At 46.7% G+C, this 16,619-nt stretch overlaps 2 protein-coding genes across 2 annotated transcripts; both read left to right on the top strand.

Annotated features, from left to right (window-relative positions):
- LOC110431955 lies at positions 547-1,185 on the top strand. The gene has a single exon (XM_021451822.1). The coding sequence runs from the start codon at positions 547-549 to the stop codon at positions 1,183-1,185; it is 639 nt and encodes a 212-aa protein (XP_021307497.1).
- LOC110431952 lies at positions 10,084-15,754 on the top strand. Its single transcript, XM_021451818.1, has 2 exons — positions 10,084-10,703; positions 15,673-15,754. The coding sequence occupies exons 1-2, from the start codon at positions 10,084-10,086 to the stop codon at positions 15,752-15,754; spliced, it is 702 nt and encodes a 233-aa protein (XP_021307493.1).

The following is a 16,619-nucleotide window of genomic DNA, read 5'->3' as shown; positions in this document are numbered from 1 at the left end:
CGCCGTAGAAGGCCTTGGTTTATCTTTCTGAAGTGATGGTGGTTAGGATATGCCAAGAACATTTCTAGTGTTATTATTAAGGATGGACTAAAACTCTATCTTTAATAGTTTCGCTAAGAAACGCCAACAGCCATTTCTGGCGCCGTTGCCGGGGAAGGCAATTGAAAATGCAAAAGCATCTAGCATTGTCATAAACATTGATTAAATAATAAGCATTGGTAGCCATAGTTTAAATAGGTCAATTTTCTTGTTTTCTTCCTCCTTTTTATATGGAACGAAAACAGGATAGTGTATGAGCGGTTTCAACCTGCCTGAAAATTTCACCGACAATCCAGAAGGACGCCTAAGGAAGAAGAACAAGAAGAAATTTGTTTCTTCCTCTGCTACTTCTCCGACAGAAGAACCGGTCACTTCCACACCATCCACTTCAATCGTGATGGCCAAGTCACTCCGCGAGTACTCCACCCCGCTGTTGCCAACGTGCCCGTTGGGCCCGCTGTCAATATCGGGACTGGAAAATTTGAACTCCGCACTGGCCTGCTGACAATGGTGCAGGCGAACCAATTCTGTGGCTCGCCAAGTGAGGACGCGAACGCACACCTACAGAACTTCCTTGAGCTGTGCGAAACCATCATCATTAAGGATGTCGCACCTGACAGCGTCAAGCTCCGTTTGTTTCCTTTCTCCCTCTCGGGGAAAGCGAAGCAATGGTTCTATCAAAGTAAGGAAGTAGTCGACACATGGAACAAATGCGCCGCATCGTTCCTCGCCAAGTTCTTCCCCATGAGCAAAACAAATGCTCTTAGGGGAAAGATATCAAACTTCCAGCAATGTTCACTCGAGTCCATTCCTGAGGCTTGGGAAAGGCTCCAGGAATATATCCGGGCTTGCCCTCACCACGGAATGGAAGGATGGCTCGTGCTGCAAAACTTCTATGAAGGCCTCATGGCCATGTGCAAGGGGCACATCGATGCCGCAGCTGGAGGTGCATTCCTCTCCCTTACCATCACTAAGGCCACAGCCCTCATCGAGAAGATGGTGGCTAACCAGAGTTGGGGAGAGGGACGCAAGACACAAAAGGGCATGCATACCGTTAAGGAGACGGATTTGCTTGCCGCAAAAATAGACATACTCATGAAGAGGTTGGAAGGATGTGCCACCGATCCAGCTACTGGCACTGTCTAGGCCATAGACTCACACATGACGTGTGAGGACTGTGGAAATGTTGGCCACATGGGGAACAATTGTCCTAAAACCTAGGAAGATGCTGCATTCATCAACAACGGGTTTCGCCAACAACAACAGCAAGGTAATGGGTGGAACAACCAAAATTGCCCCCATGGTAATTCCTCGTTTAACTTAGGCTTTAGTTCTTCCCAGCCTTCGCTTAAAGATCTTGTTCTTGGTCAGGCCAAGATAAATGAAAACCTTGTTAAAAAGCTTTCCTTTAATGATAAAATGTTTGAAAACATAAACACCAAGCTTGATGGCCTGACCACCTCGTTTAAAGAACAAGCATCTGTTGACGGTCCTTAAGTATCAAATTTAATTATCAAATAAATAAAGAAAAAGGATCCAAATGAAATCAACATCTAGACTTAGGGTTTTATCTGACAGAATTCCACGAGTTTTGGTGTTTGTCTATTTCTGCAGGGGGTTATCAGGAAATACGGAAGAAAGGCCCACACGTCGGGATTACATAGAGATATCAACGTGCCGCGCAATTATCTTACATTTAGAAGACTCCAGAAGCCACGAGACCGAAGCGGAGGCGAAACGGGGCCAGAGGCAGGGCGCCCGCCCTCCTGCCCTGGGCGCCCGCCCCCTCTGGGAGTCCAATCAGGACTCTGCTTTGCGGGAGATCTCCACCGACCTAAAGGATGAATCTAAACCATACAATCTATGTCGATTTGATCCAACGGCCCATATTCACTTGAAGGGACTATTAAACCAGACCCCCTGGCCCATGGAGGAGAGAGCCTCTCAACCCTAATTCATTGTTCCATCAAGGGAGAAGAAGCCTCTGATCAAGATTAGAGCCACCACATCAATTAGATATCTAGATTAGCATAGCTACATAGGATTAGAACTAGAAGGAGTCAATCTTCGATTGGTTTCTGGATCTGTCAAGAGGATTCTTGGTAATTCTCTAATTGTGCTTCTAATTGCTTTCTAATTATCTTTGTTCTTCAATATTATGAATATGACTTTGTTCTATTTCAATATATTGCTTATGACTTTGCTCTACTTGCTTATATTCAAGATTATATTGTTCTTAGTTTATCATAGTTATGTACTTGGCTTAGTTAGATTGGATCTATATACATGCTTAGGATCGTATAGCGTTTATCCATCGGATCCATGGGTAAATGATAGATGTTGTGTAGGCGTGGTGCTTATACCGTATTTATCTGCGATTGTACCCAATATGCCAGATCGTGGGGTAGTTCGTGATAGTGACAGCTTCATTGATTCTTATATAGTCCCCCTCTCGTGTATTGGGCTGGCAGAGCAACATTATTACAGGGGGTGATTGCTATGTTTCTCATATTCCTTGCTAATATCACTATGCATGGGCGTAGTCTTGTCTCGCAATGATTGCTAAGTATGCTTGCACTAACTATGATAATGCTAGACTATATAGTTGAGAATAACTTAGGGAATATTCTTGTAGTTCGTTCTAATACCATGCTAATGACTTTCTAGAGTATCTAATTGAGGTGCTTATCATATTTATTATGTGGCTAGATCAGATTAATTATACTTGTCACTATTTATTATTTCATATATCTTTTATGTGACACTTATCCCTGTATGATGAGTTAGATATAATGTTCTCAATTATACATGCAATGATAGATGCTCAATCTCATATTCTATTCTGTAATCAATATTGATGATTGCTAATCCCTTCCCAGTGGTAAAAATATAAATAACGATACCTGGAATACTTCCCAGTTAAAATGCTACATCGGTATTAATCTGTGCGCTTGCAGATCCCATTCATTATTTATTTAGAAGAGCAATTGCATATTTCAATACCGCGTCTCTTATATCATGCTGGGGATGACAACTTGGCTTAAGTGGTGTGAGGGATAGGTTTGGCATTTTTGGCACCGTTACTAGATTTAGAGAACTTAGTCTACTTTTGGTAATGATGTTAAGAATACCCAACAAGCATTTTTGGCGCCGTTGCCGGGGAAGGTTGATTACTAATCAGGAATGGAATAAAAGATTTTGAGTTATCATTCGCATCACTAATATGATTGAGCTTATCTATTCTCTCATACAGTTTTACCCCGATATTTTCCTATTTCATCTTATGCAGGGGAATGTATGAATAGAAGACATCTTCCAGGAAATTTTGTTGACAATCCCGAAGCATTATTCAAGAAGACGAGAGCCAAGCTAAAGAAATCATCAACACTTCAGCAAGAAGCTTCATCCAATCAAGAAGATCACCGGAACTTGTCTTCAGAGTTTGAAGCCATGGCGAACAAATCAATCCGCGAGTTCTCAGCTCCCACTACGGACAACATCCGCACTGGACCTGCTGCAGAGATCGACGGCAACTTTGAGCTCAAGCCTGGACTTATCAACATGGTGCAATCCAACCAGTTCTGTGGGAAGGCACACGAAGATGCTAGTGCTCATTTACAACACTTCCTCGAGATTTGCAACACATTCACCATATCAGGAGTTTCCAAAGATGCTATACTACTTCGCCTCTTCCCATTCTCACTGTTAGGAAGAGCGAAGCAGTGGTTCTACGCTACAAAGGAGAAGAATACTATGTGGGCACTTTGCTCAACAAACTTTCTGGCTAAGTTCTTTCCCATGGGCAAGACCAATGCTCTCCGTGGGAAGATTACAAGTTTTCAGCAACAAAATGATGAATCTGTTCCAGAAGCATGGGAGCGCTTTCAAGACTACATCCTAGAATGTCCCCATCATGGAATGGAGAGTTGGCTACTAATGCAGACATTTTATCATGGGCTCGGCAACAGTGCCCGAGAGACCATGGATGCTGCAGCTGGAGGAGCATTCTTATCACTTACAATACCACAAGCCACAGCTCTTTTGGAGAAGATGGCATCCAACCAAAGCTGGAATGAAGAGAGGACCCAGACACGCAAGAGAGGTGGAGGTATGCATCAGCTGAAAGAGGTAGACATGCTGTCTGCAAAGCTAGACCTGCTCATGAAGAAGCTCGATGATAGAGCTGGAGACAAGAAAGAAGTTATGCACATCTACGACTCTCACATGACTTGTGAGGAGTGTGGAGACACTGGACACTCAGGCAACCACTGCCCTGAGATGCTTGAGGATGTGAACTACATCAACAACAACAACTACTACAACCGTCCTCAACAAAATCAAGGTTGGAATCAACAGAGGCCTAACTACTCAGGTAATTATCAAGGTAACAATTCTTACAACAATAATAATAATTTTCCACCTCTGAGAGAGTTAGTATCTAATCAAGGAAAGCTAATGGATAATCTATCTAAGAAATTAGCATCTAATGATAAAATGCTAGAAAATATAAATAATAGAATGGATAATTTCTCTACTGCCATCAAGAATCAAATTAGCTTTAATAAAATGATTGAATCTCAGTTAAATCAAATAGCTGCTGCTGTTCCTACTACTAACCCCGGTATACCATCACAACCGGAAGGATTAGAATCTGCAAATCTTGTAGACACATTTGATGCAGGTAATTGGAGTAACCCCGTCACTGAATTCTCTACTGACCTTCTGCCGGTCAAGAGAGGCGATCCAGGACGCCCCGTCATCCCGATCTCTATCGGCATGGTGGACGTTCCAGAAGCACTCTGCGACTTTGGCTCCAGCGTCAACATTATGGGTACTCTATGAAAAATTCTTTACATATCCTTTATTAGAAACAACCATGTGTTTGCAGTTTGCAGATCAGACGATAACTTTTCCAAAAGGAATAGTGAAGAACCTATGTGTCCGAGTTGGTACCTTATATGCCCCAGCAGACTTCGTAGTGGTAGAGACCGGAAATGATGAGAGAGCACCTATCATCTTAGGGAGGCCATTCTTGAACACCACAGGAGCTATCATCTACGCTAGTGCTGCTAAGATCAGTTTCTATGTCAAAGGGAAGAAGGAGACATTTTTCTTCAAGAACAAGACTACACAAATTCCAGATCAATCGAGACGTGAATCAAGGAAGATGACCAACAGGAGGAACAGGAACAAGCAAGTGTGGACCGAGTCAGCTAAGATGGTCACTGTAGTTCATGGAGGCCAAGATCACCAACTTAAGTCACCGCTTTTGACCAAGAAGGACGACCCAGGAATGCCAAGCATCTACTGCTCCATAAATGGATATAGATTCTACAAGACGATTTGTGACACCGGATCGGGCGTCAACATAATGGCCGCAGTCACCTATCGGCTCTTGTTTGGAACCATGCCACTAAGACCAACATACATTCAACTCCAGATGGCAGATCAGACATTTCGAGAAGTTAAAGGAATAGTAACTGATGTCCCAGTCAAAATAGACGATCACTTTGTCTACACAGAGTTTCAAGTTATTGACATGGGAAAAGACGAGTACGATCCACCCATCATCCTTGGAAGACCGTTCCTCAGCACCGTTAAAGCAATTATCTACATTGGAACTGGAGAAGTCCATATGCACTTCCCCTCAGAGAAGGTACGCCGTTATTTTACTGACCCTAACTATATCGTTGAAGAATCTAAGCAGGTAAGGAAAAGACGCAACCGCAACCAGAGGAGGCAGATCATCAAGGACGGATGGGCAGACTACGAAGGAGAAGTTATAAGGTCAGAAAACGTAGAGTTTAAACAGAATTATCCAGAGGAGACCGAAGCACCAAGTCAAGTGTGGAAAATGAAGATAACTATACATGAAGAGGAGGCGCCACCGGAAGTACCGACTACGCCACCCAACGAACCTCAGGACGATTAAGAAAATGGAGAGTCCCGTTCGGAGGACTTAAAAACACCGAACGCCTTGCCGAGAGGTAAACTTGGTAGTTATCCTTTCCCTTTCAATTATTTCAATTAGTTTACTTAGTTAATCATGTTCGTACTATCTTAAAAATAAAAGATAATAAAAATGCGAAAAACAGTAAGCCCCATGTGAGTATGCGAGTGGCATAAAACCCATAAGTACATTCACTGTGGTGGCATAAAAATAAAATAAAAATTTCTTTTCTGCTTTATAAAATAAAAATATAAAAACAGGGAGTAATAATTATTAAGGAGTCACAAGATGATAAAGGCTAGATATTTACGCTAACACTTAATCAGTTCCACAAACTTTGTTGTCTATTTGAGCTTCGCAGAATTTAAGAATCAAGAAGACTAGCAGACGGAGGACATTCTAATCGCTGTCAGAATGCTGCTGACTTTCAAATACACCTCTGCCACCAGCTAGCTACTGCCACCTGCTAGCTACATCAAGAGAAATTACGTCAAAATTCAGCTTGGGGGAGAGCACCCCCTTTTATCTCGATAAGTATTTCTATCTATCTTTATACTTATATTATATTAGAATATTAAAATACATAAACTATAAAAAACCAAATAAAGATTTTAAGCTTATATATATATCTTTTGCTTAGTGTGTTTAATAAATAAATAAAGTAGCGATGCTAATCTGTATCTAAATAAAACTTAAGCATGAAACTGATGAATAGTTGCTCTGCCTAATTTGCACATTTTAAGTTCTCTCTCAAGTTTAGATATAACTGTTATAATTTAAAGCTTGCTCTAGACCTAAACTTGTGGGATGAAAACTTGATCTGAAGTCTAAGTTGTTAACAGATACGATATGGGAAGGTGGAGCTGTTGTTTATCTGTTCCTAGAGATGCTAGAATTCTGGAGAATTTTATCTTTGAAAATCTTTAAAATGTTGCATGATGAGTTCCTGTATGATGAGAGTTGAAATTCCTACCACAGCCATATATACATGCTTGCTAGACTTTGAGCCACACATTTACTATTTACTGCTTATGAGCATTGAGTGTGGTCAAGCTGTGTAGACCCTTAGGAACTTGTCATGTGGTTAAATCAAGATTCACTTGCACATTCACTCATATATGCTACTTCTACTCCGGAAGTACCATCCACATATATCCACCCATTCCATCTCCAGAATTACCCAAAAATATTCTACTCCTAATCCGGGAGAGAATAGCCAAAAATATTTCTGTTTTCCCTTGTGAAATAAATGCTCAAGTTATCTTGTTACTACCACTTGCTATATTATCTCAAGAGATGAATGCTCTAAAAAAAGAAAAAAAAAGAGAGAGAAATACGAGGAAATAAAAAGGAGCAAGTGCTCGGAACCTCGAAAGAAAAAAGAGAGTGAGACGAGAGGTAAAAATGGACAAGTGTCCGACAGTAGAATTAGGGGTACAAGATACCCACCTGAGAGAAAAGAAAAAGAAGAGCATCTCATTCGCCTCATAAAGTTTCAAAAAAGCAAGAAAGGTATGTATCCCCTCAAAAGAGCAAAGTAGAATTAGACTTCCACCACCATTGTTTTCACCATTGTTATCACCATCATCACCATACATCATTCATTCGCCACACATGCACATCTTGATTAAACTCATTGGCTTGTTTCTTTGGATCTATGGTTTGACTATGCAATACATGTCTTGTAAGTATGTATACTTTATTTCCCACCTATGAGCTCCAGATATTAAAGCCTTATTAGAGTAGGGTGAGAGAGAGAAGGCAATGTCACTATGCCTTATACCACAAATACTACATATCTTGAGAGAAGGCATATACCATCACTGCCTTGGTAAGGATCTAGAAATACCACAAAAGACAGATATGAGAGAATCATACAAGGAATCTCTGAGTTTTATTTGAAAATCTGCAAAAACACCAGAGCTATAGCTGATCAAGAATAAGAGACATGGCACTTGACTAGACTGTTCTATCTTTTAACCACTCAAGATAGAAGTGACGGTTACAAGTCCCATTGTAGAAGGTAAAGTAAGTAAGTTTTAAGTCTTGACAGTTTACTCTAACTCAGAGATGAGATCTTATTTAAAAGCATGTGTACCGTCAAATTTTAAAAATATATATATATATATATTGCAACAACTAGCTGAGTCTATCCTTGCTCAGGGACGAGCAAGAGGTAAGCTTGGGGGAGTTTGTTGACGGTCCTTAAGTATCAAATTTAATTATCAAATAAATAAAGAAAAGGATCCAAATGAAATCAACATCTAGACTTAGGGTTTTATCTGACAGAATTCCACGAGTTTTGGTGTTTGTCTATTTCTGCAGGGGGTTATCAGGAAATACGGAAGAAAGGCCCACACGTCGGGATTACATAGAGATATCAACGTGCCACGCAATTATCTTACATCTAGAAGACTCCAGAAGCCACGAGACCGAAGCGGAGGCGAAACGGGGCCAGAGGCAGGGCGCCCGCCCTCCTGCCCTGGGCGCCCGCCCCTCTGGGAGTCCAATCAGGACTCTGCTTTGCGGGAGATCTCCACCGACCTAAAGGATGAATCTAAACCATACAATCTATGTCGGTTTGATCCAACGGCCCATATTCACTTGAAGGGACTATAAAACCAGACCCCCTGGCCCCTGGAGGAGAGAGCCTCTCAACCCTAATTCATTGTTCCATCAAGGGAGAAGAAGCCTCTGATCAAGATTAGAGCCACCACATCAATTAGATATCTAGATTAGCATAGCTACATAGGATTAGAACTAGAAGGAGTCAATCTTCGATTGGTTTCTGGATCTGTCAAGAGGATTCTTAGTAATTCTCTAATTGTGCTTCTAATTGCTTTCTAATTATCTTTGTTCTTCAATATTATGAATATGACTTTGTTCTATTTCAATATATTGCTTATGACTTTGCTCTACTTTCTTATATTCAAGATTATATTGTTCTTAGTTTATCATAGTTATGTACTTGGCTTAGTTAGATTGGATCTATATACATGCTTAGGATCGTATAGCATTTATCCATCGGATCCATGGGTAAATGATAGATATTGTGTAGGCGTGGTGCTTATACCGTATTTATCTGCGATTGTACCCAATATGCCAGATCGTGGGGTAGTTCGTGATAGTGACAGCTTCATTGATTCGTATATAGTCCCCCTCTCGTGTATTGGGCTGGCAGAGCAACATTATTACAGGGGGTGATTGCTATGTTTCTCATATTCCTTGCTAATATCACTATGCATGGGCGTAGTCTTGTCTCGCAATGATTGCTAAGTATGCTTGCACTAACTATGATAATGCTAGACTATATAGTTGAGAATAACTTAGGGAATATTCTTGTAGTTCGTTCTAATACCATGCTAATGACTTTCTAGAGTATCTAATTGAGGTGCTTATCATATTTATTATGTGGCTAGATCAGATTAATTATCCTTGTCACTATTTATTATTTCATATATCTTTTATGTGACACTTATCCCTGTATGATGAGTTAGATATAATGTTCTCAATTATACATGCAATGATAGATGCTCAAACTCATATTCTATTCTGTAATCAATATTGATGATTGCTAATCCCTTCCCAGTGGTAAAAATATAAATAACGATACCTGGAATACTTCCCGGTTAAAATGCTACATCGGTATTAATCTGTGCGCTTGCAGATCCCATTCATTATTTATTTAGAAGAGCAATTGCATATTTCAATACCGCGTCTCTTATATCATGCTGGGGATGACAACTTGGCTTAAGTGGTGTGAGGGATAGGTTTGGCATTTTTGGCACCGTTACTAGATTTAGAGAACTTAGTCTACTTTTGGTAATGATGTTAAGAATACCCAACAGCGTCTTTCAATAAAAGAGTAATGTCTCAGATAGATCAGCTTGCTTCTACTGCTAAGTCTACTACTGGTGTTGAAAATATTAGTTCGGTGACCACGAGAGGGGGTAAGACCACTCGTGATCCACCAAACCCTAACCTTGGTACAACTAACTCCACGTCAACAAGAACAAACATCTGCTGAGTCGGTTGATCCTCAAGATGAATCATCAGATGAGGAACCGACTCCAGAAGTTTATGGGGACACCACGATGCTTCCTTTCCCCACCAGGTGGAGGAAGAAGAAGAAGGACGGAGAAGAGCAATTTCTCCGCTTCGTGGAAATGGTCGAGAGCACAAACGTCAGCGTCCCGCTGATGGATGTCTTGCACATACCATCCTATGCTAAGTTTATCAAGGATATCATCAACAACAAGCGACCATTACCCTCCACAGAAGTCGTCAAGCTGACAGAAGAGTGTAGCGCAGCTATACTCAACCATCTACCTGAGAAGAAGCAAGATCCTGGGTGCCCCACAATTACATGCTCAATAGGCACCCAACATTTTGATCATGCCTTATGTGATCTTGGGGCGAGTGTGAGCGTCATGCCGAAATCAGTCTTTGATAGGCTAAACTTCACCAACTTGGAACCAACCAACATGACACTCCAGTTAGCGGACTCGTCAGTTCGGTACCCAGCAGGGATTGCCCAAGACATCCCTGTCAAGATCAGAGGATATTACGTCCCCGTGGATTTTGTGGTGTTAAATATGGAACTCACCAAGGAGACTCCACTAATCCTGGGAAGGCCATTCTTGAGCACGGCAAAAGCACAAATTGATGTGGGAGCGGGAGAAATCCGCTTCAACATTAATGGCCAAGAAGAGAAGTTCGAATTCAGGCCACGCCGTCAAGAATCCTACAACATGATATGCATCCGCTATGGGCCAAATCCCCAAGGCATCAGGGAAGTTGAGATCCAGCCCCAACTTCTAAAAAACTTATCAAAAAAAATTAAAACAAAAGCCGAAGCCAAAGCAAAAGGCGGCTCCTAAAAATAATAAAAAGGAGCAGAAAAAGAAAGAAGCCCCTGAAAAGAAAATCCAAGAAAAGAGGGACGAAGTCCCCAAACCCTCACAAAAGAAGACAGTGTGGAAGGTAAAAGAAAAAGTTGAACAAACCGCCACACTGCCCAAGGTGATCCACCTAGAATGGAAGCCCAAGAAGGTCCAACCATCTCCTCCTCCCAAGACGGATGAGCCATCATCAAGCAAACAGTGATGGGAGAAAAGTCCGGCTCCACAGACTATAAAGATGAGCCCTTGCCGAAGGTAAATCGGTATTTATCCCTTTTGTTTTCTAATAAATGTTTTTAATAAATCTTATCCATCACATGTCTCTCAAAAATAAAAAATATATATATTTATATATATATACTTAATAATAATAAAGATGGAGGCACGCTGATGGAAGTAAGGTAAAGAAAAGGTAAAAGTTTATCTTTGTTTTCTTTTGAATAAAATAAAATAAAGTGCCTTGCTGTATTTATGATATGACCATAGTGCCCCCATGTTTCATGCTGTTTGAATTGAAAATCCTTCATGATCATGGAAAATATTTTATCATAAATGCAAGATAGTGTGAATTTTGTAACACCCCAGTGTTATGGTCGCATCATTCACATACATAACGTGAGCATCATCATCTTCATAAGCATATCATGATCATCAATTGCCTTGGGTCATGTCATTTTATGCAAAAGTGTGATTTAACTTGCTTAATTATGCTTCCTATGCTTGTGTTTACTTGTGTCATGCTCATGTTTGTGCTCTATGCCTTGGTAAATAGTTCATCTATGGTTAACTCAACTTTTGGAACAATGTTCATGTTGGTCACATCTCCAAATTAAGTACCTAAGTCATACTTTCACTTATAGGCCCTAGAAACCTCTTTTGCTTAGGCTTTTAAAAAGTGTTCCTTAAAATGTTTGCATGTCAAAACTTTCTACAGCAAAGTTGTCGGTGTTCTTTCCCCGGGGGGGGGGGTTCACACCAACGAGTAAATTTATATGCGTGCTCCCCTTTCCGGATGGTGATGCAAGAAGACACAGAGATTTATCCTGGTTCGGGCAAGAGAAGGCCCTACGTCCAGCGGAGGGAGAGAGTTTGTATTATCTTGCACCTAAGTGCTTGTACAGGGGCGAATACAAGCGTGGAATGAAATGTGTCGCTCTACTACGTGTATGTGTGTGTGCTTGCGTTGTGATGTCTCTTCTATTCCTGAGTCCCTCCTTTTATAGCTCCAAGGAGAGACAAAGGGTACATGCATAGATATTAGAGTAGGGATTGATAGCCGCATGGAGCGCTGACCTACTCGAGGCTTCCGTACGTCATGGCCTCGAGCCGTCCCATCTTGATAGCTTGATGATGATTACGCGTGCTCCTACGTGCTGCCCTGCCAGCCGCCTTGTGCTGGTTCTGAGATCGCATGCTCGTATGGTATGGTGGCGGTTCCGGCGGAGCTGGTGGTGTTGTCAGTCGATGCCCGACTCGTCCCCGAGAAGGGACCTCGTTTGGTCGAGGGTCGGGCGCCGCGTAATAGGCTGACATCCGGAGCGCTGACCTTGGGTGTCTCGAGGGGGTCCTGATTAGACGTTCCATCCTCGTTTCCTGCGTCCTGACGCACCCTGGGTCGTTCGGTGGGAAGGCTGCAAAAAGAACGATGGGACAGAAGCTTGTTCCCTATCACGCCTTTCGTGACCCGGGTGTTAGGTGGGAAACGTCAGGTGCATTTAATGCTCCCGCCCGCGTGCGCGCGTCAGGCGGCGGACAGTGTCCTAACGCTCGACGTCTCTCGGTTCGCTCGAGCCCGCTTCCGTCTTCGACGGTAGTCGTTGCTCGAGCCCTGACCGATTCGCTCGACGCTATTCCCGTATTCGAGGCTGCGACCGTCGTTGGCGGCGCGTAAGTAAGATTAAGGCGTTGAATTGGGAGTCCCAACCTTCGTATGGGCAATCTCATAATGCGCATCGCTGAGGGTACCCCTTACTGATACCCTCGACAGTAGCCCCCGAGCCTTCATTCGAGCGCTAGCGCTCGAATGGAGGTTTTGATTTACGGTTGAATTTTCGTGGGGGCGCGCGAGCGACCCCGCGGGGTAGCCCCCGAGACCTCGGAGGAGTTTTTGACTCCTTCGAGGGTTATGTTATCTAATTCGCAGAAACGCTTTCGACACCAGTGGTGGAAGATTCTGACTGGCTCGTTTTTTGCTCGTGGGTTTCGACGTACTCTCGATGGAGCGAGCGTCTTTCATCCCCAATTGAGTTCCTAGCGGGTAGTCCAAGTGAGAACCTGTGCCCCTTTCGAGGGGGGTCAGCTGTAGCCCGGAGGCGTCCTCATAAAGCAGGGTCGACGTGGTCGGGGATACCGGTCTCATTCGATAGAGTCCAGTGGCTCGATGCCTCCCTTCGGGGGGATTCCTCTCGACTGTCTCGATCCTACCTTGAACATCGCCAGCAAGACCTCGAGGCGGGCCTCGATTTTCGACCACTTGCTGGGGATCCCTGACTCTGGCGCTCGAGATCGGCTGTCGAACCCTTTCGGCGGGCCAGCCATCGATCTCTCGAGACTTTTGCGGTTATGTCCCCTGGCTTACGAGGGAAGGAAACGGTCGTGGCGGTTCGCATTTCTGCCCGTTGGGCGCGTCTTTTTAGGCGGATGACGTTGCGACACCGTATCGGCGAGGAATTCGGAGAGTCCGGCCTGTGAGGAGGGAGAGAGAGATGTCAGGCGGCGCATTTATGGGGGAGTTACCTTACTTCTCGGATCTGTCCGTTGGTGGTCAGCTGCCTATAAATATGTCGTCGCGTCACCGCTGTTCCTCTCCCTTCCGCTTTCTCGCTCTCGTTCTTTCGCTGCCTTTGCTTTCTCGTCATTTCACGCGCACACGCCCCCTCGAGCCGTAGCGAACCCACCGTCCCGTTAGCCAAGATGCCTGTAAGACTCGTCGCCGCCGATGACTGGCGCCCGTCGTCGATGACGGAGCGCCGGCTGTTGGAGCTCGAGAAGGAGGGACTGCTGCGCCGCCGCACCTCGCTGTCGTCGCCAGAGTGGATCGCGCCGCCAGCGAGCCACAGGACGCCTCAGCCACCTGAGGGCTACGTGGTGTCCTTCGCCAAGTTCCACCGCCATGGTCTGGGCGCGCCTCCAAGCCGCTTCATGCGGGCCCTCTGCTTCCATTATGGGGTGGAGCTGCAGCACTTCTCCCCGAACGCCATCACCGTGGCGGCGGTCTTCGCCGCCGTGTGTGAGGGCTTCCTAGGGATGATGCCGCACTGGGAGCTGTGGCTCCACCTCTACAGGGGCGAGCTGTTTCACGCCTCCACCGGAACCACGGGCGTGAGGAAACCTGTGCGAGCGGGTTGCCTCAATCTGGTGCAGAAGACGGGGAAGACGGACCGACCGCGGGAGTACATCCCGGTAGGGTTGTCGACCAACCACGCCGGTTGGGACTCTCAATGGTTCTACCTGTGGAACGACGACAACCTCCTGCCTCCCTACTCGGGCCGTCTGATCCTGGAGCGCCCAGCGGACTGGACCTACGGCGTCGTCCAAGCTCATCAGCCTCGGCTCGACCCTCTCCTCGACGCCCTGAAGAAGCTTCGCCAGGAAGGTTTGACCGCCGCCCTCGTCCTCTCGGCCGTCCATCATCGGAGAGTTCTCCCTCTGATGTCACGACCGCTAAGGATGGACGAGATGGGCCCTGGCGTCTCGTCTCGGGACCTCGAGGCATGTCGGATGTCCAGCGAGCCTCCGACGGACGATGAAGTCGCGGCCCGAGTCAGGGCCGCAATTGCCGGTGATTTTAAGCCGGAGCACGTCAACGGCTTCCCCATGCGACCCGACGCAGGCTCGATCGATCTGGTACGCTTGCTTCTTGCGCGCATCCTTGATTCTAGGTTTCCCCTCTCCCCTCTCTTTTTTCTAAGTCTACCTTAGTTTTGGCAGGGTCGAATTGATGTCCGGTCCTCGAGGCCTCCGGTAAAGGAGGACGAGGTCGATCGCGACAAGCGGCGCCAATCCGCCGAGAAGCTGAAGTCTGCCAAGGACTCCGCAAAGAAGGGGGAGAAGAAGAAGAACCTCGACCGCCAAGCATTAGAGGCGCGTCGAGCTAAATCCAGGCAGAGGGGGGAGCCTGAGGAAGAATCCCCTAACGACGACGATGATGACGACGAGAGTAGCGACGACTCCGAGGGGATGGCGTCGCGTCTCGATCGGATCCTCGAGGGCCCGCCTCGAGATGACGTCGACGCCCCCCGGACGGAGGCGCCGGAGGAGGGTCCGAGCGGGTCTCGTCGTCCCCGGCCCGACGCTCCTCCCGCGCTCAAGGCGGGCCAGGACGCACCGCGCCCCCCTCTGGCGCCCAAGGAGAGCGGCCTGTCTAGGTCCCAGGCGTCGGGGCCGCTGACCCGCGGTCGCGCTGCGGCCTCTGAGAAAGGAGGTGCCGGTCGTAGGAGCGCGAGTCCCGGCGCCCGCCAAGCGGGACCCGACGTACCTAGGCCAATTTCTGCCCTCGAGGGGCCTAGCGCCCCGACGCGGGGTGGCGGAAGGCGAGCCGTTCTGCCCGTGGGGTAAGCCCTTTTGTTATCGCGGTCTTTGTCCCCTCATTCTCTCGCCTTTCCTCACATGCTGACTTTTTCTCAGGCTGAAAAGGACCCTCGAGCAGGCCCAACCATCGATGGCCAAGAGGCTCAGAACGGGTGCCGCCTCAACGGAACCAGGTTTGTAGTTAATTCCTGGGTGTCGCGATATTATTATGTCGGTTATCATAACGTCTAACTCTTACTCTTTGTTTTGCAGGCCCGTCAAGCACCCGACCTTCAGCCGGCGTCGAGTTGGCTTCGCCTCGTCCCGCGTCTACTCCACCGCCACCAACTCATGATGCGACCCCCCAGACACGAGCGGCGGAGGGAGCCCCCGAGCCCCCTCGATTGGGGGTCGAGGGGGAGCCCATCACCATCAGCGATACGTCTGATGGTAACGAAGCATCTGGGGGCGTTCGACCCATGGAGGAAGAGGCGTCGACTCCCAACGTCGCAGGACGGACTCCCTGGCCCGCAGGCCTTCGAGCCCTCGAGACGCAGAGGAAGATGGAGGAGGAGGAGGCGCGGGAGCGCGAGGCGGAGCAGCCGTCGCTGGAGCAGCAGCAGCAGCAACCCCAGCCGGAGGAGCAACTGCAGCGTCAGCATGACGAGCTGCAGCAGCAGCTGGGGCGGCAACAGCAGCTGGGGGGCCAAGAGAACGAGCCACTCGAGCCCCCGCCTCAGATTTTGGCCGGACCAGCGCCGCAGGCATCGCAAGAGCCCGGCGATCAAGAGGGAGATTTGCCGGTGTACGGGCCTCCCACCCCAGCGTGGCTTCTCCCGGGGGCGCCTGCCGCGATCCGAGCGGAATCGGGGCGAGCGGACGGAGTGGTGGCGCTCGCCTACATGATGCGCACCCCCACCGACCCCGAGTCCGAGATCAAGAGGACACTCTACGGCATGGACGGGATCGCCCCAGGGTTCCTCCGGGAGCGTCGAGCGTGGGAGGATCGCTTCCCCTCTGAGGAGGACGAGATCGGGTCGTCTGGGAGTAAGGACGGTACATGGAAAACGGTGGATGACGACGGGCGGTTCCCTTGCCTCGCCGACCTGTTCTTGCGCCACGGGGGTTCCCTCGAGACCGTCGAGAACTTTCTCCGCGGCGTCAAGGTGCGGGCCGATCGGGAGATGGAGAACTGGTGTCCCGATCGGATTCGTATCCGA

Source organism: Sorghum bicolor, chromosome 1, assembly GCF_000003195.3.
Source record: "Sorghum bicolor cultivar BTx623 chromosome 1, Sorghum_bicolor_NCBIv3, whole genome shotgun sequence".
Classification (NCBI taxonomy): Eukaryota; Viridiplantae; Streptophyta; class Magnoliopsida; order Poales; family Poaceae; genus Sorghum; species Sorghum bicolor.
Note: the sequence above shows the minus strand (reverse complement) of the source record. Positions and strands in the feature narration are given on the sequence as shown.

What these genes read in the sequence shown, in the direction of transcription:
- LOC110431955 (XM_021451822.1), top strand. Translation starts at nt 547, where the DNA reads ATGGTGCAGGCGAACCAATTCTGTGGCTCGCCAAGTGAGGACGCGAAC.
- LOC110431952 (XM_021451818.1), top strand. Translation starts at nt 10,084, where the DNA reads ATGCTTCCTTTCCCCACCAGGTGGAGGAAGAAGAAGAAGGACGGAGAA. An exon ending in ATTAATGGCCAAGAAGAGAA is followed by an intron (nt 10,704 to 15,672) that starts GTTCGAATTCAG and finishes TTTGTTTTGCAG; the next exon opens with GCCCGTCAAGCACCCGACCT.